The sequence below is a fragment of the Leptodactylus fuscus genome, chromosome 2 (genome assembly GCF_031893055.1).
Source record: "Leptodactylus fuscus isolate aLepFus1 chromosome 2, aLepFus1.hap2, whole genome shotgun sequence".
In the NCBI taxonomy this organism is placed as follows: domain Eukaryota; kingdom Metazoa; phylum Chordata; class Amphibia; order Anura; family Leptodactylidae; genus Leptodactylus; species Leptodactylus fuscus.
The window spans coordinates 218772963-218799914 of NC_134266.1; the positions used below are offsets into that span (position 1 = coordinate 218772963).

Consider the following 26952-nt stretch of genomic DNA (forward strand, 5'->3'; position numbering starts at 1 on the left):
ATCTGTAAATATTATCACACATACAATTTTTTGTTTTACAAAACTTGTTCTTTGTTTCTAGGTTAGAAGAATTTATAACTGGTTAATGGCTAAGGGGGAAAATTTAGAACCAATGATGAGAGTGTAAGGAGCCCTCACTCACTTTAGATCTTCTCCCCATCACATCTGGTGTACCCCAGCACTGTAGTCGGGAAGTATCAGTGGCAGAATACTCTTACACATTTGTAGTAACAAGAACACTGTATATGTACTTCGCTCAGATATACTGTACATCAGCAACAGCATAAATATGTACTAGAACTTCTCACATATACAAAAGCCACTCAGAGTCCATGTACCACAGTCCATGTACCACTAAACTGCTGGTTGTCACTTGATGTAAATCTCACAGCACATGACTGCCCATATATCTGACAACCAGCAGTTTAAGCTGAAGAAAATGTGACATGGTACACGGGACTTGGCTTCATACTACAATTCTGAATGTGGCAAAGTCATTTGACATGCATGGAGAGAGACATGAGAGGCAAACCTAATGAGGTAGCAACACAATTCACTGGAGTGACTTGGCGACACAGTTCATGGGTGCACTTTGGAGGATGGCACAAAGGTGTTGCAACGTAAAACAAGGTTCTGCTTCTTTAAAAATGTCAAAAGGCTGGTCTTACACGACCGTATTAACTATACGGTCCGCAAGTTGCTGATCAGCAACACTAGTTGCTGATCGGCAACATAGGCTCCACAGATGTCTGTGTACTGCCGCACTCGCCCATAGAGTTTTATGGGCGAGTCCGTGCAGTGCCGCAATTCACGGCCATTACGGACAAGTCCTATAAAATGCGGACCACGGTTGCAGCCCGGCCACACCATGGATAAAACATCTGATGGTGTAAGAGGCCACATTGAATATAATGTGTCCGCAAATGGTCCGCCATTGAAAACCCTCAATAGCGGACCATTTGCGGACTTAAATTACGGCCGTGTAAGACCAGCCTAAAAGGGGAAACAGGATCTCATCACCCAATGCAAAGAGAAGATAACATTAACAATCTGTATACACATCCATGACATGTAATACATGGTCTAAGTCAGTGGTTCTTAATCAGGGTTCGATCGAACCCTAGGCCATATGCATGGTTCATTTTGTTTACCAGTAAAAAAACATATATCTATGTCTTGAATTTGGAAAAAAATCATATTTGATTTATCACTAAAGAAGGGTTCGGTGAATGTGCATATGAGGGAAACTGGTGGGTTCGGTACCTCAAACAAGGTTAAGAACCACTGGTCTAAGTAAAATGTACTCGATAAGTATATGTCAATGCATCATAAAATGTAGATAGACACATACCTAAGGCAAAACATAAGACCATTAACATAAAGTGTCACAGGGAATGGAGCCGCGCTGAACCAAGCTGCCCAGATAAGCAGTTAAAGGGGAACTCACACACTAAAGGTTGGTTCAAAACTTTATAAGAGCAGTTTTTATCCCAGGGAACCTTCTCCAGTCAGGTCAAGTCATACGGGATAGTTAGATCCACTTCTTATCCTCACTTCTATCATAAATTTCTCACGTTATTTGTTATACTGCTTCATGGTACTCTCATAACAACTTCATGAATGGTCACTAAACCTTTCAGGAACCCTTGCACAAATCAATAAAGTGAATCTATGAAAGTGTATAATATATCTTATCAGAAAATAATTCCTCTTTCTATATATCTAAACTGACTTCCACCCAGACATGTTTGTTGAACTTTGGCTGTAGCAGAAACTCACAGTCATCATGTTGTCATGGTATAAACTCACAATAGAAGTCTATGGAGATGGACCTCTGGAATAGTGAGCAGCTAAGGGGGCATACACACTACTGTTGTTAGTGTCCATTATTGGCCTCCATCAGAAAATGTTAATAATGGACAGTAACAAATCCGTTAAAAATTCCATTAATTTCAATGTGATTTGATCTGTTGTTCGTTAGTATCCGTTTTCACCAGATCTGTCACAGGTCCATTACTTTGGCAGACATAATAATCCAGGGTGTAGGGCTTTTGGCTCTGTTTAAAATGACGGACTTATGATGGATGTGACCTGTCTGTTATTTTTTTAGCATTAATGTCTACGGCTAATGGACATATGACGGATAGTAATGGTTAGGGCGGGTTCACTCCTGCGCCCGATCTCCATTATGCTGGTTTCCGTCTTCTGCTCTGAGAAACTGTTCAGGAGACGGAAACCGGCAGGCAGTTTTCAGACCCATTCATTTGAATGGGTTTGAAAAGTGTCCGCCTGTGAGTGCCGTGAGCATCTTCTGCTCTCCGCGGCAAAACTGTTTTTTTTTTAACCGGACACAAAGTTGGACATGCAGGACTTTGTGTCCAGTTAGAAAAAAAAACTGTTTCGCTGCGGAGAGCAGAAGACGCTCACGGGCGCTCACCGGCGGACACTGAATGCCAGTTTCCATCTTCTGCCGACAGAAAACGGAAACCTGCATAACGGAGATTGGGCGCTGGTGTGAACATGCCCTTAGTTGTCAGTAATACCATCCGTTATATCTCTGAAAGCAGAACAAAAAAACAGACGATGTAATAACGGGCATTAGTGGACACTAACTGATGTTAATGTGTCTGTTTATATATCAGTTAGTGTCCATTTCTGTCTATTATGATAAGCATCTGTTTTTTCTTTTTGTTTAATCGACCCTATAATAACAAACTTTCAAACAGTAGTGTGAACATCCCCTAATTTGGAAGTTTCTGTCTCACCCCGAATGCTTTACTAATCTCCATACTTCTCTCTAATGTCCTGTATGATCCCGCTGCACCTTCTGTTTGTGAGAGAGAGTTATGTCTATGTCTTTCTATCTATGGGAGACATCATCACAGCTAGTCTCCAGCCAACCAGCGAGAAATGAAAATTAGAGTCCACAGAGGAGAAAAACTACTAAAAATGCAGAATACAAGTCACATAAGGCCAGAAATCCTGTTATTCTTCTAGTACACACATTGTACTATTGATTTATACAAAGGTTCAGTATGCGTTTGACTTATCACCAGAGGCTGTTTTCACCTGATCTATGAGAGATTCAGACAGAATGTTTATTCTTAAATGTAGCTGCTCTGGTAACTTGAAGTTTTTGCAACTAAAAGCATGCTGCTTGCTGCCCCTGTGCTAGCTTTTATATTTCTTGCACAATAGCATTAAAGGGGCTCTATCATTGGGAAAAGTCATTTTTAACTAATCACATCCTTGCATAGGCTTTAGAAATGCTATTCCACACCTACTTTTAGTATGTAAATTGTCTCAGTGGTTTTTGAATAAGTCAGTTTTTATTCATATGCTAATTAAACTGGATGCATGATGCATTGTGCACCCTCTTTGCTATTGTTTCCTATGAGTGTATACAGCACAGGCTGCTGCTGCTGATGATGATGATGACTGAGCTTCCTGTTTGCACACACACACAGGAGATAATAGCAGAGACGAGTGCTGCTGGGAACTTCCTGTGCTGGCTGGAAGCTCATTAGCATATGAATAAAAATTGACCACTGAGGCAATGTACATACTAAAGGTAGGTGTGGAATAGCATTTCTAAAGGCTATGCAAGGGTGTGATAAGGTAAAAATGACTTTTTCCCAATGATAGAGCCCCTTTAATATATACGTTCATTGTGATAACCTTAGATGGAAACCTCCTTAGAGGGTGTTATGTAAGAGTGTTTACAAAATGTATCAAAGGAATTGCCTAATCTGGTAAATGATTGTGCCCTATCTTGCAGAGGAGGAAAATAAAAAGTATTTTAAGCATATAGGGTTAAACATAATTCCACTTCTTTTGGTGAATGCAGATATATATTTTTGTACAAGGGTCATTAATGCAGGGCAGGATGTTTGAACCCTGCTCTATTTCATTTAACGTATGCATGCTGTATATTGCATTATATATATTTGTTAGTAGTTTTGATTGGAAACAACACCCTAAAGACAACATTCTCATTTGATGACATACAGTCCTATGAAAAAGTTTGGGCACCCCTATTAATCTTAATCATTTTTAGTTCTAAATATTTTGGTATTTGCAACAGCCATTTCAGTTTGATATATCTAATAACTGATGGACACAGTAATATTTCAGGATTGAAATGAGGTTTATTGTACTAACAGAAAATGTGCAATATGCATTAAACCAAAATTTGACCGGTGCAAAACTATGGGCACCTCAACAGAAAAGTGACATTAATATTTAGTAGATCCTCCTTTTGCAAAGATAACAGCCTCTAGTCGCTTCCTGTAGCTTTTAATCAGTTCCTGGATCCTGGATAAAGGTATTTTGGACAAACAATTCAAGTTCAGTTAAGTTAGATGGTCGTCGAGCATGGACAGCCTGCTTCAAATCATCCCACAGATGTTCAATGATATTCAGGTCTGGGGACTGGGATGGCCATTCCTGAACATTGTAATTGTTCCTCTGCATGAATGCCTGAGTTGATTTGGAGCAGTGTTTTGGATCATTGTCTTGCTGAAATATCCATCCCCGGCGTAACTTCAACTTCGCCATTGATTCTTGAACATTATTCTCAAGAATCTGCTGATACTGAGTGGAATCCATGCGACCCTCAACTTTAACAAGATTCCCGGTGCTGGCATTGGCTACACAGCCCCAAAGCATGATGGAACCTCCACCAAATTTTACAGTGGGTAGCAAGTGTTTTTCTTGGAATGCTGTTTCTTTTTGGACGCCATGCATAACGCCTTTTTTTTTATAACCAAACAACTCAATCTTTGTTTCCAAAATGAAGTTGGCTTCTCCAAATGTGCTTTTGCATACCTCAGGTAACTCTATTTGTGGCGTACGTGCAGAAACGGCTTCTTTCTCATCACTCTCCCTGACAGCTTCTCCTTGTGCAAAGTGCGCTGTATTGTTACCGATGCACAGTGACACCATCTGCAGCAAGATGATGCTGAAGCTCTTTGGAGGTGTCTGTGGATTGTCCTTGACTCTTCTCACCATTCTTCTTCTCTGCCTTTCTGATATTTTTCTTGGCCTGCCACTTCTGGGCTTAACAAGAACTGTCCCTGTGGTCTTCCATTTCCTTACTATGTTCCTCACAGTGGAAACTGACAGGTTAAATCTCTGAGACAACGTTTTGTATCCTTCCCCTGAACAACTATGTTGAACAATCTTTGTTTTCAGATCATTTGAGAGCGGGCTGTTCATGTTCGGCGACCATCAAACTTAACTGAACTTGAATTGTTTTGTAGAAAGAAATGGTCCAAAATACCTTCATCCAGGATCCAGGAACTGATTAAAAGCTACAGGAAGCAACTAGAGGCTGTTATCTTTGCAAAAGGAGGATGTACTAAATATTAATGTCACTTTTCTGTTGAGGTGCCCATATTTTTGCACCGGTCAAATTTTGGTTTAATGCATATTGCGCATTTTCTGTTAGTACAATAAACCTCATTTCAATCCTGAAATATTACTGTGTCCATCAGTTATTAGATATATCAAACTGAAATGGCTGTTGCAAACACCAAAATATTTAGAACTAAAAATGATTAAGATTAATAGGGGTGCCCAAACTTTTTCATAGGACTGTATGTAAGGATGGGCCTCAGAGCTGGACTTCACACATGCTAAAGAATCTTGTGTTCATTGTCTTCCTGCCCAGAATATTCCATTCATTCCAGAAGGGTATTTAAAAGTTATATACACTTTTTGGTTTTTGTCTATTGCATATATCTTTTAATAAACATCATTTTTCAGGATTGCATTAAAAATGTCTTACAGTTTGCTTTCTGAAGCTGGCATGTGTTGCTATGCACTGCAAGCTGCCGTGTCCTTCGCTTAGTAAAATCCATAACAGAATCCCTCAAGCCTCTCCTAGGCATGTAGTACCGTGTACAGTAACACAGACAGTTCTTCCGACTAGAAGTACAGTGATACAGTTCTGTGATGGGAAATCCACACACAGGGGTCTAAAGCTGGGTTCAGACAGGGTTTTTTGGGCAGGATTTTGACGCAGAATCCGCGTCAGAATCCAGCTAAAAAAAATGCCTCCCTTTTTCCGCAAACAGTTTGTTCCCGCTCAAAGAAAAAAGAAGCGACATACCCTTTCTTGAGGCGGATTCCGCGACACGAACACTTCCTCTCGACTAGGCCCATTCATTTGGGCCTAATCTGGAACGTAATGCTGTGGCTGGATGTCGGTGCACTGTATGTACTGGACTAGCATCCAGTCGCGGCTAGCCACTACTTGGACCGGATTCTGAGGCTGCCTCTGCCTGAAATGAGCGGAAAGATGCCCCCCCCTTCCCAAATAAAAAAGATATCCAATCCGGCTATCTTTGGATGCATAGTGGAGCCCCACTAATTAGAACAAGCCCCCCTCAAAATTGACAGACCAAATTTCCCCTTATTTGGCCCCCACATAATAAACAACCCCCCTTTTTTGACACACCACATGATACATGACCCCCTTTTCTGGACCCCCTTTTCTGGGCCCACCACACAGTATATGACCTCCCGAACTTTGCCCACCATAAGGTATATGACCCCCTTTTTTGCACCCACAGTATATAACCTCCCTTTTTTTGTCTCCCATAAAGTATATGACCTATTTTTATTGTCCCCCACATAGTATATGACCCCTTTTTATGCATTCCCCCACAGTATATGGCCCTCTTTATGGCCTGCACTCAGTATATGAAGGTTTGTTTTTTTTTACCTCCCCACACACACAATATATATCTCCCTCCTAGCATATGTTACCTAGCATATGTTAGGCGACTACCTATGGTATTATTGAAATAGGTAGCAGATGATCATTTATTCACCTGTCCATACTCCTGTCCAGATCTCCCTCTGCTGACACCTCCAGCGTGTGCTGTGGAGTGTGCGTTCTTTGGTATTGTGACATATGCTGCCCCCTTAGTTTATTCCATGATGCGCCGCCTCAGGTCATTGCTTCGGGTCACCTCATGGAAGATGCGCCACAGTTGAGCTATATGTGCATGGTTATGCAAACTAGTAAGTGGAAGGTGAAGAAGGGAGGGGGAGAGCTGAGCTGAAGCTGTGAAGGTGAAATGAAAGCAACGAGATCATGTGACTGGTGCTAGAGAACACCCATGAGGTGGAAATTGGAAATAAAGGTTGCTGAATGCAAGGGAAGGAATGCTCAATGCCAAAAACAGGTAAGTGCAACTTTTTTTTTTTAATCCAGCAACTTAGTTAGATGTGAGTTTATTGAATTTTCACAAACAAATTTGTCCATAGTCTTGAAAAATTGTAACCTCACAAACAATAATGTGAAATCCCTAGTTTGTCGAATCTGAACCAAATTTTACCACAACAGGAAAAGAAAGATTTGGGGATTTCTTTGGCAGGTGAAATGAGGTATACGGTTCTGTCCTGTAACCCTGAGTCCAATGAGACAGTATTGCACTTGTTTTGTTTGTGTGGCTGAAAGTAAGCCACATGTATAGTTAGGTTATCAGTTCTGTTCAGCTAGTGGCTCAGACGAGCAGGTATTTATTTTGTTTTTGCTAGAAGTTAAAGCTGTATTTTGTTTTGCTCATTTTATGCCTGAAGTCAAGGTTTATTTTATTTCCTGTTTTATTTCTAAATAAACCAGTTTGCTGCATATTTTGTGTCCCTGTCTTGACTGTTTGGGTCCGCACCACTGCTTCTACCGAGATAACTTCCCCACAATACATAGATACAAGAAAATAAAATCCTACACTTTTCTCTTATCCCCCACTCAGCAGCCTTTGGTATATACTAATACTGTACCAGGCTTTATTTAGAAGAAGGCCAGCTCTATATTACAGTCATACATATAAACCGCAATACTTTGTCTAACCCTTTGTACTAACCCTTGTTCCTAACTTTATCTATATATGAAGACGTATAACTTTATTGTATCTTGAGCTGACTTTAGAGTTTTTAATAAGAGTAAAAGTCTCATACATAGCAGTTTGTTGTGACCTTCACACTAATGTTTTTACATATTTCATTGTGCTATATAAGTACATTACATCATTTACCATATTTTACAGTTATGTTAGAATACCAGTGTCTTAGAATTTACCAAAGTGACAACAGAACAGATCTGATTTACTAATACGTCACTGATTCTATATTACATAGCATATTACAGCATATTTAAGTAACAGATCTGCTTTTTGGGGGGTTCCTCCTACCGAACTGCTTCACATGATGGATGTCATGGTCTATCTATTGACTTCTGTTATATGAAGCAAAGGAATTATTTCATTTTACAGTCGAACCAAGTTTAGTGGAATAGAAATGTAGGTTTCCGCATGTTGTGGCAGTAATACAGTCCCTAAAATACAGCAATATTACAGACTATGCAATATTTTCTTGTTTTTGTATATTTGTTTAGTTTGCTTTAAACTTTACAAGGAAATTTGTCTTGCACATAGAAATTAAACTTGAAGTTATTTTTATTTTCCCTGCCAAGATATTAATGAAAATTAAAAAAGACATGTTTCTTACTGGAATCTTACTTTACCTTGTTATGTGGGCTTTTATATATTGCAGATTGCAGGGGTGTCTTTCATTGCTTCATATAATGTGTACGATATCAGAAGCAGGTAAGATTACGAAGGTATATTAAAGAAAAATAGCGCATCTTTATGTTTTGTGTGGCAAAATGTACTCAGCGTGAGCCAAATGCAGATAGATGGGGTTTGCCAGAAATTGTTATTTATCGACTTTTCTTATCAGCCATTTGATCAGTCATCAGTATCAGATTGGTCCAACACCCAGATCCTGTCCCAATTAGCTTTTTCAGCCATCATAAACCATATACCGTGCTCCTATTCAAATGAATGGGAGGGTTGCTGCCAGAGCCGCACCTCCGGAGGGGGCAGCAGCCACGGCAATCTGATTTATTTATTTTTTTATTTCTTTTTTGTCTAAACTAGCGCAGGAAAGATCCGCTCTGAAAACAACCCGAACGGCCCTCTCCTGCACTGGTTTATACCTCTGTGTCTCAGCACAGGAGGCGTCATCAAGCCTCCTGCGCTGATACGCAGACATCTTATTGCCGGGGAAGTGAAGAGGTGGCGGTAGCGGGAGCAGCGGCGAGGTTGGCAATTTTTAATTTTTTTAATGTAGATTGTGAGCCCCACATAGAGCTCACAGTGTACATTTTTCCCTATCAGTATGTCTTTGGAATATGGGATGGAAATCCATGCAAACACGGGGAGAACATAAAAACTCCTTGCAGATGGTTTTTGCCCTTGAAGGGATTTGAACACCAGGACTCCAGCGCTGCAAGGCTGCAGTGCTAAGAACTGAGCAACCGTGTGGCCCCCGAGGTTGGTAATTTAAGTACCTTTTTTTTTGTTTTATAATAGGCCACCACCTGCTGGAGTATTCCCAGAAGGTAGAGACCTATTTACCTACCTCCCCGTGCCAGCTCATAGCCGCCCCCTGCTTCCCCTTCTACTATAGGATGCAGGGGGAGGCTGTGAGCAGGCCCAGGCCTAGGCCACGATCCCACTACCGCTATTATTTTACTCAGGGGTCTTTTCAGACCCCCGAGTATAATAATCGAAACCCCAGGGGAGGTGAGAGAACATAATAAACAGTTTTACTCACCTCTCCAGGATCCGATGTTAATCCTAGCAGGCTTCAGGCCTGTATGGTAATGTCCCAGACGTCACATGGCCTGGGACATTGCCATACAGCCCTGACGCCTGTCCTAGTAGTAACAGCCTGTTACTTCTAGCGCAGGCTTTGGGCCTGTATGTATGTGCCAGACGTGACAGGTCCGACTCCTAGCAGGCTTCAGGCCTGTCATGTCTGGGACATTACCATATAGGCCTGAAGCCTGCGCTAGCAGTAACAGGCTGTTACTACTAGCACAGGCTTCGGGCCTGTATGGTACTGATAGCACAGGCCCGAAGCCTGCTAGGATTAACATCGGATCCCGGAGAGGTGAGTAAAACTGTTTATTATGTTCCCTCACCTCCCCTGGGTCTCTGATTATTATACTTGATCATCCACCTCAGGCAGCAGAGAGGCTAGGTTCACCACTGGTTGCTGCAGTTCCAGCTTCTACTTCTGGGTGTCAGACCCCGACCATTCTTATACTGATGACCTATCCAGTGGATAAATCATTAGTATCAATTACCTCCAGATCCTGGAAACCCCTTTAAGCATGCCTGAGATAAACATACATATAAGCAAATGATAATACTATAAGGGCTGACTAGATGGCCATGTGCTCTTTTTCTGAAGTCAGTCTTCTGTCTCTAGGTTTCTTTGTTTCAATTCCCATTTACTTCAATGGAAGCTGAGTGGTAGTACCAGCTCCTGGTTACTGAACAGGATATAAAGCCATCTGCTTCCGTCTCTGTGCAGTGTATAGTATAGGCATCGGAGGTGTCCCCAAACAGATGATCCATTTATCTTACGGATGCCCCATAAAAGTCTATACATTCTGTATACTAGTTTTTTTTTTTGTTCCAGACATATACTGCCAACTGTTTGGAAAAATGTGGTGTGAATTGAGCCTATTAAATATTTGTGGAGTTTTATTAACACTAGCTTGCTGTTTGATTGATATGACATTGTCTGTCCCAGAACAGCAATTGCCACATTTACCAATAAAGCCCTATAGATATATGTTGCAGGTCTTCTTAGAAAACCATGACCAGCATTTTCCTTACTTCTGGCTAGCACTGGTCCTCTGCTCCCTATACAGTGTCAATGAAAGATGTGTTTAAGCGAGTGCTAAAATATTTACCAGGCTTGTTCCTGAGAGGCGCAGGTACAGTTAATAGTAATTTAACAGAATCAAATTTGTTGAGTGGCCTAAACCCAAGTAATATTAATTTACAGAATATACTGCAATGCGGGAAGTAGTTTTTTGCAGTATGAGATAAATGTCAGAATAAAATAGAAATGCAACAAACGTAAAGATTTTAAAGCTGAGGAGAGCAGTGCAGTCCTGGTTTTATTATTCTATCTATTTCTGTATCTCTGGCACTAGTACACAACGACACAATCCTTCAGTCTCTTCATATTGAAGATTGGAGAAATGGTAGCAAATAAATAGTGCCCTAAAAATATACCCCCAATAATACAAACACAGGGGGCCACAGGCTACTTACTTAACTTATTGCAGGGACAAGAGGTGCATTGATAGTACTGCTTATCCAGCCAGTCAGAATTCAGTAACCATTACTTGAAGATGATCATTCACCACCTCCACCAACTCCAGTTCCTTGCATCACTTAGTAGGCGCAGCTCCACCCCTTATTCCGGCAAAGTTGCAATTTCTTCTTTAGCCCCCACTGTTCCCAAGAAATCAGTGCAGTCAGCTTTGGTGCCTGATATGCTCTTTACTTTCTCTATGGTCAAGTAGGTGGTATCTAGCCAGAACAGACAAAGGGTGTGATTCAGACTGGAGAGTGTTAGATAGCTCAGAAACATGACCCCTTGCCTGCCCCTACTTGACCCTGACACTACCTACCTGACAGTACAGAGACAAATTATCAGACAAGCACCAAAACTAATGGCACCAATTACTCAGAAATGGTGGGGGCTAGAGAAAAAATTCCAGTTATAATGAAATAAGCACAAAAGCACATATTAAAGGAGACAAAGAACTAAACTTGGTTGAGATGGTGTGAGATCCTCTTTAAATATCTACCTGCGTTCCATAGACTTCAGATCTTAGAACATTTATATCTATGGTTTGTGACCTTAATTTTTTGCAACCATTCTCCTGCCTTCTTTTTGGGTTGCTATGATGATAATAATAGTAACAGATTATACCAATGTATTGTCATCATTTCCAGGGAAGTATGGAGTCTCAGCCCACCCGGAAAAAATAATACCAATCTACAGTATGCCGACTGGGGACCACATGGGAGTCAGCTGGTAAGTCATCATGAAAATGGTTACCATTCCAGTCTCCATAGCAGGCAATAGGCAACAGACATTTCAAGAGAAATTCTCATTTTTGCCCAAAGAATTTAAATGTTATACTTTATTTTTACTTCCTGTATGCTTATATAACACTAACATATTCCATGGCATTGTACACAGTTTATCACTCACATGAGACCCCTTTCCCCAATGGGGCGCACAATCTAATTTTACCAGGCTATAGACACACACCATTTTCATAGGAAGTCAGCTAACTATATACTATAAGCTATATACTATACAAATGGATTATATTCTATTACTAGCAGTACCCGCGACTTCGTCCGTGGAACCCTGACCCCCTGTGTGACCCACCTGTAGCGCCGCGCAGGCTTCTTCCTTTGCCTTGTGTCCACAGCGGCTCCCTTTTCCTCATCTCCCCCCTGGCGCCCGCCAACCCCCTTTTTTTCTACCCACTCCCTCATGTGCTTGCTTCTTTCTCCTACCCTGTGCCCCTTTTCCCCCCTCCCCATGCCCCCTTCTCCCGTGTTACCTACCCCATGCCCCCTTCCCTGTCTTACCTACCCAGTGACCCCTTCCCTCCCCCCCCCCAGACCCTGTGTCACCTTTCCCCCCACCAACCTGTGCCAACGGCCTCACCAAACCCCGGGCTCCCCGTGCACCGATGTTACAGGGGTGCCTATGAGGGCCCCCCTCCCGCGGCAAGCCATGTGCCCCCATTCCATCTGTGGGCGCTGTGGCGGCCCTGTCCCCATCCCCCTACCAGGGGCCCCCCAGGTTTACCTGCCCAGGCCCCCCCATTCCCACATCCCCCACTGGACCGGCAACCTCCTCACTCCCAACACCCCACCCCTCTCCCTTCTCAAAGTCCCCTAACTCACCTGTCGTCACAACCCTTCTCCTGCGGCCGAATGACACTGTAGATAGCCCTGAGCAGACATCTGTAACATCCCCGACGGACATGCAGAGTCCAGAGGCCGCAGTGGGACAGCAGGCCGAACCAGCATTCCAGACCGCGGCGCAGGCGACCCCCTGTCCGGCCGCGGCAGAGCACTGCGGTCCTGTGGTAAGCCCACACAGGCGGGGCAGTGTACGCACTTCTCGCTGCCCCAGAGTACGGGCACTGGTTCAGGATGCTCTGGACCTCTGAAAGCCGCCATGTTCTTGTGGACGCCGGCCGATAGCTCCGCCCACATAGAGAAGCGGCACCCATCCAGGTGAGCTGCTGATGGGGCTGGGATGACGTCATCCCAGGTCCTACAGCGTCCCAGGTCCTGCAGCGGGTTCAAAAGTAAAAAGCACCGGTCACGGGAGTGAATTGCAGTAGTGTACAGGAATTCCATGTAGCCTATCGTTCAATCCGGGACCCAAGGTATGTATGTGGGCAATTTCAGCCAAATCCGTTCGCCCGTCTAGGTGTCATTGTCTTTGGGAAAAAAGAGTTCTGTATTTATCCTATATACTGTAGTTAGATATAAACCATCTAATGTATGACCCTTAGTAACCAGAACTATCTAAAACAGCTTCAGGAAATGCAGCTCATACTATGTTCTCACCATTATCATTTCTACACACCGCACTTTATGTCACCCTATGTGACTATACTATAACTTTACTGTAAATTAAAAAAGTTATTAATTGAGCTCAAAATTGCTTAACAATTGTAACTAGTGCTGCTGTTGTTTTGTATATAGACTTTATTTTATTGTTTGATTTAGGTGTTCATCTTTGAAAATGATATATATTATCAAGAAGTGGCTTATGGTCCTGCGCTCAGACTTACATCATCTGGAGATCCAGAAAAAGTGCTCAATGGGATCTCTGACTGGACCTACCAAGGTCAGGCTTTATAAAATGCATTCATCTATGTAAGCATCCAAAAACATCTCTAATCTGAAACTATAATCTCTCTTAAAGGGTACCTAAGTTTTTGATAGAATTTACATGCCGAATCTTTTTGGGGACATCTCTCTGTGGATGTTTGACCAATCAAATGTGTTAATTTATTCTTTTTTTCTGGGGACAATCATGGCATTTTGTTTGCAACTTGATTTGCAGCTCGCTCACAGCAATGGGGCAGGTACATAGTGTGGACCACTGCCAGTGGTTTACTTAGCAACAATTTCCATGATGCTCAGAAGTTTGCAAAAAGCTTCATCCAATTGTCTATGTATTAGTTATGGCACTATTTGAACAGGTCTTATACAGTATATGTACTGTATATACACTGTCTACCAATAAGTATTTGGACACCTATGTAAATGAAGATATCTGCGGTGGTGATGTACATCACACCTTGGTCCCAGTGCATGGTAAACTCAACTACAACGCCTATTGCACTATTTTAGATAACAGTGTGCTTCCTACATTATGGTGGTTCTATGGGTTGGACCAATGTTACTTTCAGGATGACAACGCCAGCTGTCATGTAGCGAGGTCTACCATGGCTTGGTACAGTGACAATCAGGTTAACCGACTGGACTGTCCTGCCCAGAGCCCAAACTTGAACCCTATCGAGTTGGATCGCCAAACTAAGAGGTGTAGCAGCCGTCCAAAATCGGTGAAAGAACTTAGGGGGCGTTCACACTACCATCAGTGTCCGACAGGTAGTGTCCGCTCCTAGTGTCCATTCAAAATCTGGCACGGACATTAGGAGCGGACACTAGCTGTGTCCATGACACTTGTCATTCATTTAAATGGCGATCGGGTGCATTCTTTTGCACTCCATGCCTGTCCTTCCCTGTCCACTTGTAAAGATGTCCGACATGTAGGTTTTTTCCACAGGTGTCCAAATACTTATTGGTAGACAGTGTATTAGGTCCTACACAAGCTAATCTTTTCACAAGCACCTCTCACCTCTCATCCCCATGCCAAGTCAGAGGAGTTAACCAATTTGTATGTCTTTTCCCTGCTTTTCTGTTATCATAGACACCGATCTTTGCACTGATAAAAATACCTCACTATATCCAGTGAAGAAATGCTAGCCAACATACACAAAGCTGAGAGGAGATAAGTGCCTTTACAAAGATAATGTCTGTGAGGGAGCAGCTTGCTCAGTCCTCCTATTTCTTACATTGCTGTCTCAGAAGCCAAGGATGTATTTTACTTAGCAACAGCTCGTAGGAAGTGGATTTAAAAGATAGCAGTCCGCTAGTAGTGATTTCCAATGTTGCTTAAATCATAGAGTACCCCATCCTGAATATCCTCAAGTGATGTGAAAAGTTAACGATCATGTAAACTCCACTGCAGAAAGTACCCACTTCATGTAGCTGGTTATCATATATCAGATATCAGCTGAGCTGTGTTTGGACCTGTGACCTCTAGTAAGGTTTGGCTTGCTTGGTATCTAGCCTATAGTAGGAACTAAAATATGTTCCCAGTACCTGTTACTTTGCGGTACGTTTCTAATGGAAAAATTACAGAATTGGTCCTAGGTGAGCTCAGGTGATCTGGTGCCATTATTCTATATGGTCATGTCCTAAACGGAGACCTGTCTTCATCTGCCTGCATTATCGAACATAACGTAACGTATCTATTTTATTTGGATTTTTTATATTTATTGTATACATTTTGTAACATTTTGTAACTAAAGGATCTTTAGTATAAGACCATTTGAAATACTGAAGTATACTGTATGACTTACAGGTATTGTCCAGTGTTAAATATCTTGTATTTGCCGGTGAGACTTGTGTCCACTGTTAAATATCCGGACCTGGCCTTGTCCACGATAGGAAGAAGTCAGCTTGTTATAAATCAGTGTAGAGGTTTATTAATATCTTGAAGGAAAACACAGGAACAGGGAAAGATGTCCAAATAACACAAATATCAATCAATTGTCAATAGCTTACATCTTCAGAGAAGTTAAATCATCTGGATATCTTGTAGTTACAGCTTGGTTCATGCTTGTCATCTGGTTGGTGGACTTGGGTTGGTTACGACGTCCATGGATGTCCATCTGCCTGGACCACCCACCCTGGTGTTCCCAAAGACAGACCTCCTGGTCTTCCCCTGGTCTTCCCAAAGACAGACCCAGACATGTGTATTTCTTACTCATTTATATTCATGAGAGTGGGTGTTACCTTCCATCTTGTAGCTATGTAAGGAGATTTCTAAAATAGTGTACACTAACCGCACCCATGTTCCAAGAATATAAGACTATGATGTCAGTAGAGTGTTAACCCCATGTCTGCTAGAGAATATTGTAAATATATAATATTTAACATTTCCCCCTTTTGAGAGTGAAATATCTGTTTGAACTCTCAAGATATACCATACGACAATATTCATACAATTAGATTATATCTTCTTTCTTCTTTGCTGAATACTGGAACTTAATTTTCATTAATTTTCCATATAACAATAATTTCATCAATTTACAATAAATTTTATCATTATTAAATGTTATGTTATGGTAAACTGTGATCAAAGAGGAAAACAATTTGATCCACTATCTAACCTACACCTGATGAAGGCTCTTCTTTCATCGTCTGGTCTTCTGGTCATCTTCTTCCATCATAATAGAAGGCTTACCACAAATGTAGTTCTTGACATAAAGTCCTTTAGATTTCCTCCATGTTGTGCAGATATTATAACATTGTCCATTAAAGTTCATATTATGAAGATATTGATATAACAACAAAGTCCATATGTTATGTTTCACTTTACCAAGACATAGACTGTAGAGGAGTTTTTCCTTTTGTAATTCCCTTGACCACCTGTCACTGTAGAATCATGTGACACTTCTGGAGCAATACTGCAAAAGCAAGGCAAGTGTGAATTCTGACATCATCCCTGCTGCTTGTCAGTAAGGTTCAGTCCTGGAATCTCAGTCTCTTGGATACACAATATCTGTGTTCGGGTTTTATCATTCACAACCCTTTTGCTCACCAAACACCTTGAAGTCTTGAAATAGAGAGGATCCCACCAAACATTGATGAGGACGTCTTTATATCTGTCCAATCATCAGCTGATCAAAGGTTCCAACCTCCAGTAATAATTTTTAAACACAGTCCTTGGCATAAGCATATAGAATCATACCTTCAGATTTTGTCTTTTCCCGCACATCTTCTTCTTGTAACTGTCAAAGTCTTTTTATTAACATTTGATATCAAACTTTATCATAATCTTGGACTTGATTGAAGAAATTTTTCTTTCCCTAATAACTAAGCCAAATTAGGCAATTAACTAAACTATAATATCACAGTGTACCATACCACTCATTTATATATCATACTTCTCTTTATATTGTATCAATATTTATATTTGACTTATAAAATATTGATATTCAATACATTTATCAAACTATCTGATAATAGTACTTTGGATACAATAATCTATATAAACATCATATATCAACATATATATCTTTATATCTATATGTATGAATATATATGTGTACTTTACTTGTGATGACAAATTGCAACATGACTTTGAAATATAATGTGATTTCATTATTAACTACCATTCTATAGACAATCACTATATTTATTCTTCAGTTAGAACTTTTCACCAATTATACTAAACATATGTTCCTATATGAATGTGTTATCATACTTAATCATACATTTTCCTAAAGTTTAATCACTTTATTTCCTTTTTAATAAGATATTATTTTATTTTAAACATTCATTTATTAAATATCATTGTGTTCTTTATCTGAGACACAATATTAACCTTTATTCATAAAAACGTATGTGCCTAAAGTTTCCTCTTAACACCTCGTCACTTCACAGATTCCTGTGACCTTTTTCACCTTTCAGATACCTCCAATACCAAGAATAGAGACAAGACTTAAGACATTTGACTCTGTCTTACACTTAACTGTATATATTCTTGTGTACTGGCTGTATATGAATACCATATATATGAAATAAGTATATAAAACATAAACATTTCAAAATGTCACATCCTATAATCAGAAGTTTAAAGAATAAACCAGAGACTATCACTCTTGATATCCCATATCCTTTGATGATATTATGCTTTTCCTTTCATGAAGATGATAAGCTTATCTCATTTGCATATAAGACATTTATGTTTACCCAATGTTGTTTTCCCAATGTTTGTGGATGTTGATGTGTGTAAGTGTATGCAAGTGTGTGCGTACATGTAAGAATACATAATCAATAATAATACAATAAATCAATACTGGCTATAGCTAACTAGATTTTCTGCCATAACTAATATATTTATTATCCCATGATCCAATTACCCCAATAAACCTTTATTGTTTGTCAGGTTTGAACAAATATATTGAAGAGCTATCTATATCATAGCCAAAAGCTTCTTCTTTTGCAACAAACTATTCACAAACTAAAATAACCTTCACCCTAGTGCAGCTGTCACCTTTTCCTCAGCTCATGTGACTTAAACACTTGGTATAAACATATGAGGTTCCTTTCAATGGATTTCACATATATTTGCTAATTTCCCAATTTAATATAGAGGATCATATAAGATAAAAAATAGAAAGAAATAGAAAATAGAAATAGAAAAAGAAAATAGAAAATAGACATCTCTTTGTTGGATAGATGTTTCTTTTTCTCCTTGTTGGATGCATCCTGATTTTCTTAGGCCTATTTGTGATGTCACAGATCTGTTGTATACACGAGTCGACTCGACACATAACACTTAACACTTATACTGACCAGCCCATTAGGGTCACAGGTCACAATGTGTTGCTGTCAATCAACTGACCACATGAACGAACACTTAATTCACAGTAAGTAAGAGCTCCATGCCTAGTTACATGCCTTTAAACAAAATGGATTATAACTTGAAAATCCTAAAAACATGGACTTTACATGAAACTATTGAAAAACATGCTTAAGGTAAGTTATAACTTATATCACTTTATCATGCATTGTTATTAGTCACACCATGTTAATCTCTTTACTCATTAATAGTTAGACACTCAATGCATTCTTTTGGCTAGAAGAAAGAATGATGAATGAATGGACATCACTGATTGAACTGCTGCATTTTTCCATATATCTATATCTGAAGAGAAAAATAGATAAACTTTAGCAAAAACCAAATTAATACAATAATGATTTTAACCAATGGACAGTTTAATAACTTTATGGATTCCTAATACTATTTGATCATATTCATATATTGTACATATATTCATATACATGTCATATATTCATATATTGTACATAACATGTTCCCCCTCTCCCTGCTTCCAGAGAGTGGGCTATGACAAAAAGTCTTCACCACACATCAGGCTCTCCTCCTGTGTGTAAATATATATTATGATTATGATCCAAAGTATTATTCACTATAGCATAATTATGATTATTTATGAACATCATCACATAATCATGTGGATTATACCTGATCATTGGACTTTTCCTCATATAAAAGGGATTTTTTTTTTTTTATATAGCCAAATAGTACGTAAGTAAAACTCAGTAGACAGTCATTACATCAGAGATACTTTTAAATTTGATCCCTGACCTCCTTTCAGATATATATTTTTAAGTTAAACCCATGAACTTCCTGTCAACACGTCCATCCATAATAGCCTCGCCAGGTCATGAGAGAATGCCAAGCTTGCCCTTTTCCTAAGAATATAAGACAGGTCAGATGCCATTGGGTTACTGAAAAGATCTGACATTTTGGAGACAACTGGTACATTCCCAGATACAATCTTTTGACTATCAATAGATTTGGTTGGCTGCAATTCTTTAATTTCAGTTAATACTGGAATTTCAATTTGTGGATTTTCCTGCATGGCATATGGTTTATATGCAACATGTAATTTCCTACGTTTCTCATAGATTTTGTCACTTTGGCCAATACCTTTCCTCCTACAAATAGGGGACACTATAACCGGATTTGACAGATGCCTTTTAATAGGCTTTGCTTTTTGCTTTGGACATACTCGGTTTGCTTTTGCCATTTGTCTCTCATGTGTTCTGGCCACATCCAATAAACTAGCAGCTTCAAATAAAGTCTTCTTATCTGAGGCACTGGCAAGGGTGACTGCATCCAAAAATGTGAACTTTTTAACAAAACTTTTCACCATAGATGAAGAGTTCACCTTTTGAATGACAGTTTTGTATGTCCTTTCAAATTTAGACATGAATGCATATGTACATTCTTTTCTGCCAATCTTTATCTCACTCAGTATGTCAGATGTTGGCATGCTGTCACCTCTAGTGCACCAGATTAGTTTCTTTAATCTCTCCACATCACTGTCTTTTAACCATTCATCTGACTCATTATCATAAGACATTTTTGCAGACAAACGTTCTGTAAAATCAATAGGAAGCCATAATTTAAACATTTTGTTTTTTTGTTCATTAGATAGATCAAATTTCTCTGCATGGCTTTCAAAAATTTCTGAGTTTCTACACACATGGATCTTTACATCATATGTGAGAATGGCTTTACTCAGATTGATCAAATATTCCTGAGATTTTAATTTCAATTCAGTTTCTTGTATCTGTAATTGCTTTTCATTTGCTGACATATCTATATCTGTGCCGTTACGAAGGTCACCTTGGATATTAGGACTGGAGATGACCTCTGCTACAGACTCTATTTCTTCCACCTCACCATCTATGGCCATTACTGCCACATGGTGCTCTTTGTCAACATGTTGAGATTTCTCATTATCTGTCTGAACAGATTTATGCATACTATTACTTAATTTCTTTTCTGTTACCACGTCATTAAAAATCTTTACCAAAGAAGCAATATTCCTAAATACCTGCTTCTCTTTTGTAGAACAAATTCTATTTTCAATCTTAGAATTTGCCTGTTCACATTGTGTATATAAATCTTGCCATATACTCGCTAAATTGTCACTAGACAAAACTTTATACTCAAAGTTACACTTTTTAGACAATGACTCTAATTTTTCCATACTTTAAAAGTAAAATCTTTACTCACCACTATAGAAAGCTTTAGCTTGTCCTTGGAACAGCTGGTCCCTGTCATCAGAACGTCTCAGTACGTCTGGCACTTGTGGTCCTTCTGTGTTTCCTCACAGGCTTTCCTCACACAGGCTTCCGTATCATATAACACGTACAACAGTCATCTGTATCTCACCAATATAAGTTCTTTTTCGAAGTCTTCCTGAATCTTGCAATTCATACAACTTGCAAAATACACCTCTCTTCCCCCTTAATTGCAAGTGAACGGAACAAGAAAAACAGGAAAAAAACGACCGTGCTTGGCTCGCCACTGTTAAATAGCCATGAAGTAACGGAGGAAGGCTGGCTCGCCACTGTTAAATATCTTGTATTTGCCGGTGAGACTTGTGTCCACTGTTAAATATCCGGACCTGGCCTTGTCCACGATAGGAAGAAGTCAGCTTGTTATAAATCAGTGTAGAGGTTTATTAATATCTTGAAGGAAAACACAGGAACAGGGAAAGATGTCCAAATAACACAAATATCAATCAATTGTCAATAGCTTACATCTTCAGAGAAGTTAAATCATCTGGATATCTTGTAGTTACAGCTTGGTTCATGCTTGTCATCTGGTTGGTGGACTTGGGTTGGTTACGACGTCCATGGATGTCCATCTGCCTGGACCACCCACCCTGGTGTTCCCAAAGACAGACCTCCTGGTCTTCCCCTGGTCTTCCCAAAGACAGACCCAGACATGTGTATTTCTTACTCATTTATATTCATGAGAGTGGGTGTTACCTTCCATCTTGTAGCTATGTAAGGAGATTTCTAAAATAGTGTACACTAACCGCACCCATGTTCCAAGAATATAAGACTATGATGTCAGTAGAGTGTTAACCCCATGTCTGCTAGAGAATATTGTAAATATATAATATTTAACATCCAGTAGGACACATTGCCTCTCATGGTGTGTTTGTGTTGCAGAGGAATTACTACACAGCTATGCTGCTCACTGGTGGTCTCCTGATGGAGCAAGACTTGCCTACCTGACTATCAATAACACACTTGTACCGAAGATGGAACTTCCTCACTTTGTTGGTGCTGACTATCCAATATGTGTGCGATATGCCTACCCTAAGGTATGACTAGGAAGAGCTCTGGGACTGTTAGTTCTCCTGAACGCTCCATTGTGCCATTCTTCTGTTATTCTTTCTGGAAGTAAAGATGTAGCAAGCACCAAAGTGAGATCCAACACACTGCTCTATTTATGTAAAGCTCCATTATAATAAATTACAGTCAATGGCAATGACAGTCTCACATATTTACTAATATTATACAAGTATTACATGTGCTGTTGTACCCCTGTACTACTGTATTATGGTGGTGCGTGTTTATATTTTTAATTTACCGGGTATGTCTATGATAAACTGTAGTTGCTTTCAAGGGCTGTTTTCTTCATGTTTTTACACACCTGTCTTGTGAATTTGCATGTTAGATTGCCTATGTATTCTGACTGGTCCATTTTGTTCTTACATATCCTTGTAATACCACATACAGTAGAGTCAGTGGTGTAACTAAAGCCTTGTGGGCCCTGGTGCAAACTTTATCTGTGGCCCCTACACCCTCCCTACAGCGTATTCTAGATAGTGATGATTATTGACCCTGCAGCAGTATCTCAGATACTTATAAGGGATACAACTACAGTACCCACAACAGCAGTTAGTAAGAATACCATGAGTGAGTAGTGCAGCACTCGACATGTGAGGGTAAGTTCATAGGGGATTTTTTGTTACCGGGAACCTGAAGCAGAGGCCGCCCCAGGTTCCAGATCAAAAACTGGGTAGCCGGAACTGAAAGTCAGTGCAGTGCATCGGCATCCAGTCGCGCACTCCACTTCGGATTAGGCCCAATGAATGGGCCTAGTCTGGAGGAGGGAGTGTCTTCAGGTCAAATCACGAGGCGAAATGGCCCGAAGAATCAGCATCTTGCTTCTTTTTTCCAGGAGCCAGAAAAAGACCTGAGCGGCTCCCATTGATTTCAATGGGAGCCGTCTTTTTGGTCAGGATTTTGTGGCGGATACGGCCACACGTATCGGATACGGCCCTATACAATAGGAGTTGCGTGCTCTGGGAAACATCTGATCTGCAGGGTCCCAACAATTTAACATCTAATAGATCAACTGGAATCCAACACTGAGGTCCCTGCTGATCAGCTGTTTGAAGGTGCTGTGGTGCTTTTGCGATCGCCATGACCCTTTCACATAGCACAGGACCTGTTTTATACTGACCATGCAATGTAATTACAGCCTTTAATAATATGGCATAGCTGCTATAAAACAGATGGTATGTGATGTGCTTAGTGAAGGGAACCCACATAGTGTATCATGTCCCCAAGAGCCACCTTACAGTATAATGCTCCACAGTGGTCCCTGCACAGTATAATATGCTCCACAGTGGCCCCTACACAGTATAATATTCTCCACAGTGGCCCACACACAGTATTATATGCTCCACAGTGGTACCCACATAATACAATATGCTCCATACAGTATGATGTGCTCCTCAGAGACCCTCACATAGTATAAGATATTCCATACTGGCCTCCACACAGTACAATGTGCTCCACAGTGGCACCCTTCAAAGTATAATATGCTTCACAGTGACCCCACACTGTATACAATGCTCCCATGCCCCCTAGAGCTGCTTCATTGAGCCACTTCAAATTTTTATTCCTCAGACCCCAGAGTATAAGTTGAGGCCCAAGAAAGGTAATTAAAAATAACAAACACTTATACTCACCTTGCCTCACCTCTCCTGGGCATTTTTATTCTGTCTTGCTCTTTCCAGAATCTTCTTCAGTTCTCTTCTATCTGCGATTGAGGTTATGGGCGCTAGAGGTCATTGTTGGGACCTGCGATTGGTCATCAGTGGTCACGAGGGGTGTGCTCATGTCATTACACCCAAGTGACTGCTGAGGCCCAATCCAGTACTTTAGAATATATACATACAGTGGGGCAAAAAAGTATTTAGTCAGTCACCAATAGTGCAAGTTCCACCACTTAAAAAGATGAGAGGCGTCTGTAATTTACATCATAGGTAGACCTCAACTATGAGAGACAAAATGAGAAAACAAATCCTGAAAATCACATTGTCTGATTTTGTAAGAATTTTTTTGCAAATTATGGTGGAAAATAAGTATTTGGTCACCTACAAGCAATCAAGATTTCTGTCTCTCACAGACCTGTAACTTCTTCTTTAAGAGTCTCCTCTTTCCTCCACTCATTACCTGTAGTAATGGCACCTGTTTAAACTTGTTATCACTATAAAAAGACACCTGTGCACACCCTCAAACAGTCAGACTCCAAACTCTACTATGGTGAAGACCAAAGAGCTGTCAAAGGACACCAGAAACAAAATTGTAGCCCTGCACCAGGCGGGGAAGACTGAATCTGCAATAGGCAACCAGCTTGGATTGAAGAAATCAACTGTGGGAGCAATAATTAGAAAATGGAATACATACAAGACCACTGATAATCTCCCTCGCTCTGGAGCTCCACGCAAGATCTCACCCCGTGGGGTCAAGATGATCACAAGAACGGTGAGCAAAAATCCCAGAACAACGCGAGGGGACCTAGTGAATGAACTGCAGAGAGCTGGGACCAATGTAACAAAGCCTACCATCAGTAACACACTACGCCGCCAGGGACTCAGATCCTGCAGTGCCAGACGTGTCCCACTGCTTAAGCCAGTACATGTCCGGGCCCGTCTGAAGTTTGCTAGAGAGCATTTGGATGATCCAGAAGAGTATTGGGAGAATGTCCTATGGTCTGATGAAACCAAACTGGAACTGTTTGGTAGAAACACAACTTTTCGTGTTTGGAGGAAAAAGAATACTGAGTTGCATCCATCAAACACCATACCTACTGTAAAGCATGGGGGTGGAAACATCACGCTTTGGGGCTGTTTCTCTGCAAAGGGGCCAGGACGACTGATCCGGGTACATGAAAAAATGAATGGGGCCATGTATCGTGAGATTTTGAGTGCAAACCTCCTTCCATCAGCAAGGGCATTGAAGATGAAACGTGGCTGGGTCTTTCAACATGACAATGATCCAAAGCACACCGCCAGGGCAACGAAGGAATGGCTTTGTAAGAAGCATTTCAAGGTCCTGGAGTGACCTAGCCAGTCTCCAGATCTCAACCCTATAGAAAACCTTTGGAGGGAGTTGAAAGTCCGTGTTGCCAAGCGACAGCCCCAAAACATCACTGCTCTAGAGGAGATCTGCATGGAGGAATGGGCCAACATACCAACAACAGTGTGTGCCAACCTTGTGAAGACTTACAGAAAACGTTTGACCTCTGTCATTGCCAACAAAGGATATATAACAAAGTATTGAGATGAAATTTTGTTACTGACCAAATACTTATTTTCCACCATAATTTGCAAAAAAATTCTTACAAAATCAGACAATGTGATTTTCTGGATTTGTTTTCTCATTTTGTCTCTCATAGTTGAGGTCTACCTATGATGTAAATTACAGACGCCTCTCATCTTTTTAAGTGGTGGAACTTGCACTATTGGTGACTGACTAAATACTTTTTTGCCCCACTGTATATGTTCAGAGATCACACAGTTAGGCCTGGGCTACATTCAGATTTAATGAGTGTTAAGTACTAGCTGCAGTTCACAATACCACAATGGAGGACATAAGACTGGCATTTCCTATGGCATTTTCTTCATTAATTTCATCACTGGAGAAAAATTTCCTCATTGACCTCTTAATAATTTAGGAGCACTGCAGGATGTCCCATGCACCAGACATTAAATCTTTGCCAGTCAGGAACTTGCATAGATTTCAGGTATAACTTATCCCTTGCTCTGCCCAGCTCTGGCGAGCAGGTCACAGGACAAATAATGTGACATATCTTTGGCGCATAAAGGGCTTTGTGCTGAATATGTGGCACATTTACATCCCATCTATGCTAGAAAACAGGTATAGATAAATTAGTACATTTCCTCCAATGAATTTCTTAAGGCTAGGGTCATATAGGCAGAGATTACAGACTTGCTGGTGGCTAACCCACTGCAATCTACAGTACAGTAGCAGCTCTCACCTACATGCTGCAACTAAAACTTGTAGTGCAAAGTGACTCCATGTATTGCTGTGGGTTATATCTGTGACTGTCAACCTTTGCAATACAGGTAAGCAACCAGCAGGTGAATTCAGGTAAATTCTGCCTGGTGTTCACAGTCTGTGTCCTTGGCCATACACTTCAGCTGAGTTGTGCCATTTATGTGCCCTTCATTCCAACCTAAACTTGATCATAACACTTGTCCTTGGGAGAATGGCGTACTAATCCAGTGAAGCTGAATTGCGACAAGGTGTGTGGAGCATGATAATTACCGCCAGCTCATTATTAAGGCAGTCATTAGCATATAGATTTGCGAATAAACTTTACTACGGCCATTTTGCCTGTCTGGCTGTTTTTCTCCAGTTGTTATAAATGTCACTATCATTTATTGATTTATGTAAAACGCTTTCCTGCCCTTTACTTCAATGAGGAATAATTACATTGTTCAGTTGATGGCTTTGCAATTCTTCAATACTTTAGCTGCTGCAGAGAAGATATTGTTTCCTGCTTCCAACACTGATCTTTATACTTACTTACGTACTTTACTTACTTATATAGCGCCAACATATTCTGCAGCGCTTTACAGATATTGTCATCACTCACTGTCCGATGTAGGGCTCACAATCTAAATACATAATGCTGTACATAGGGGGGTACCGTTATCCAACATGTTGCTGGAAGGGGTTTTTGGGCTATGTCAAAACGTGCATTTGCTTGAGTTCACATTCCACCATAGACATATATGAGGGGCGTCTGTTATCTATGTCACTATTGTAGATATGGAGAAAAATAACTTTAAAGTCTTATGCAAATGAGGCATTTGGTGCACTGGGAGCGGCCCTTCAATTCTCTAGAGCTAAGCTTTTGCAACCTACCATCTGCGTTATGCTGATGCTCCCACTGCTATGACATCACCCATTTTACTTGAGCAGTAAGAGCAGTGCTCCCAGGAATGAAGGCCTGCCCCCAGTGCACCAAATGTCTAATTTGCATAAGAATTCAAAGTAGCTTTTCTCAAAATCTAAAAAAGGG

The 26952-nt window shown here is 40.5% G+C and overlaps 1 protein-coding gene across 1 annotated transcript in view; it reads left to right on the forward strand.

The window, feature by feature from the left end:
* LOC142195647 (inactive dipeptidyl peptidase 10-like) overlaps nucleotides 1-26952 on the forward strand; it is a 110745-nt gene that overhangs the window by 30854 nt on the left and 52939 nt on the right. The window contains exons 6-9 of the mRNA XM_075265580.1: nucleotides 8563-8615; nucleotides 11835-11916; nucleotides 13644-13764; nucleotides 21774-21928. Of these exons, the coding sequence (XP_075121681.1) occupies nucleotides 8563-8615; nucleotides 11835-11916; nucleotides 13644-13764; nucleotides 21774-21928 (411 nt within the window). The remainder of the gene's footprint in view (nucleotides 1-8562; nucleotides 8616-11834; nucleotides 11917-13643; nucleotides 13765-21773; nucleotides 21929-26952) is intronic.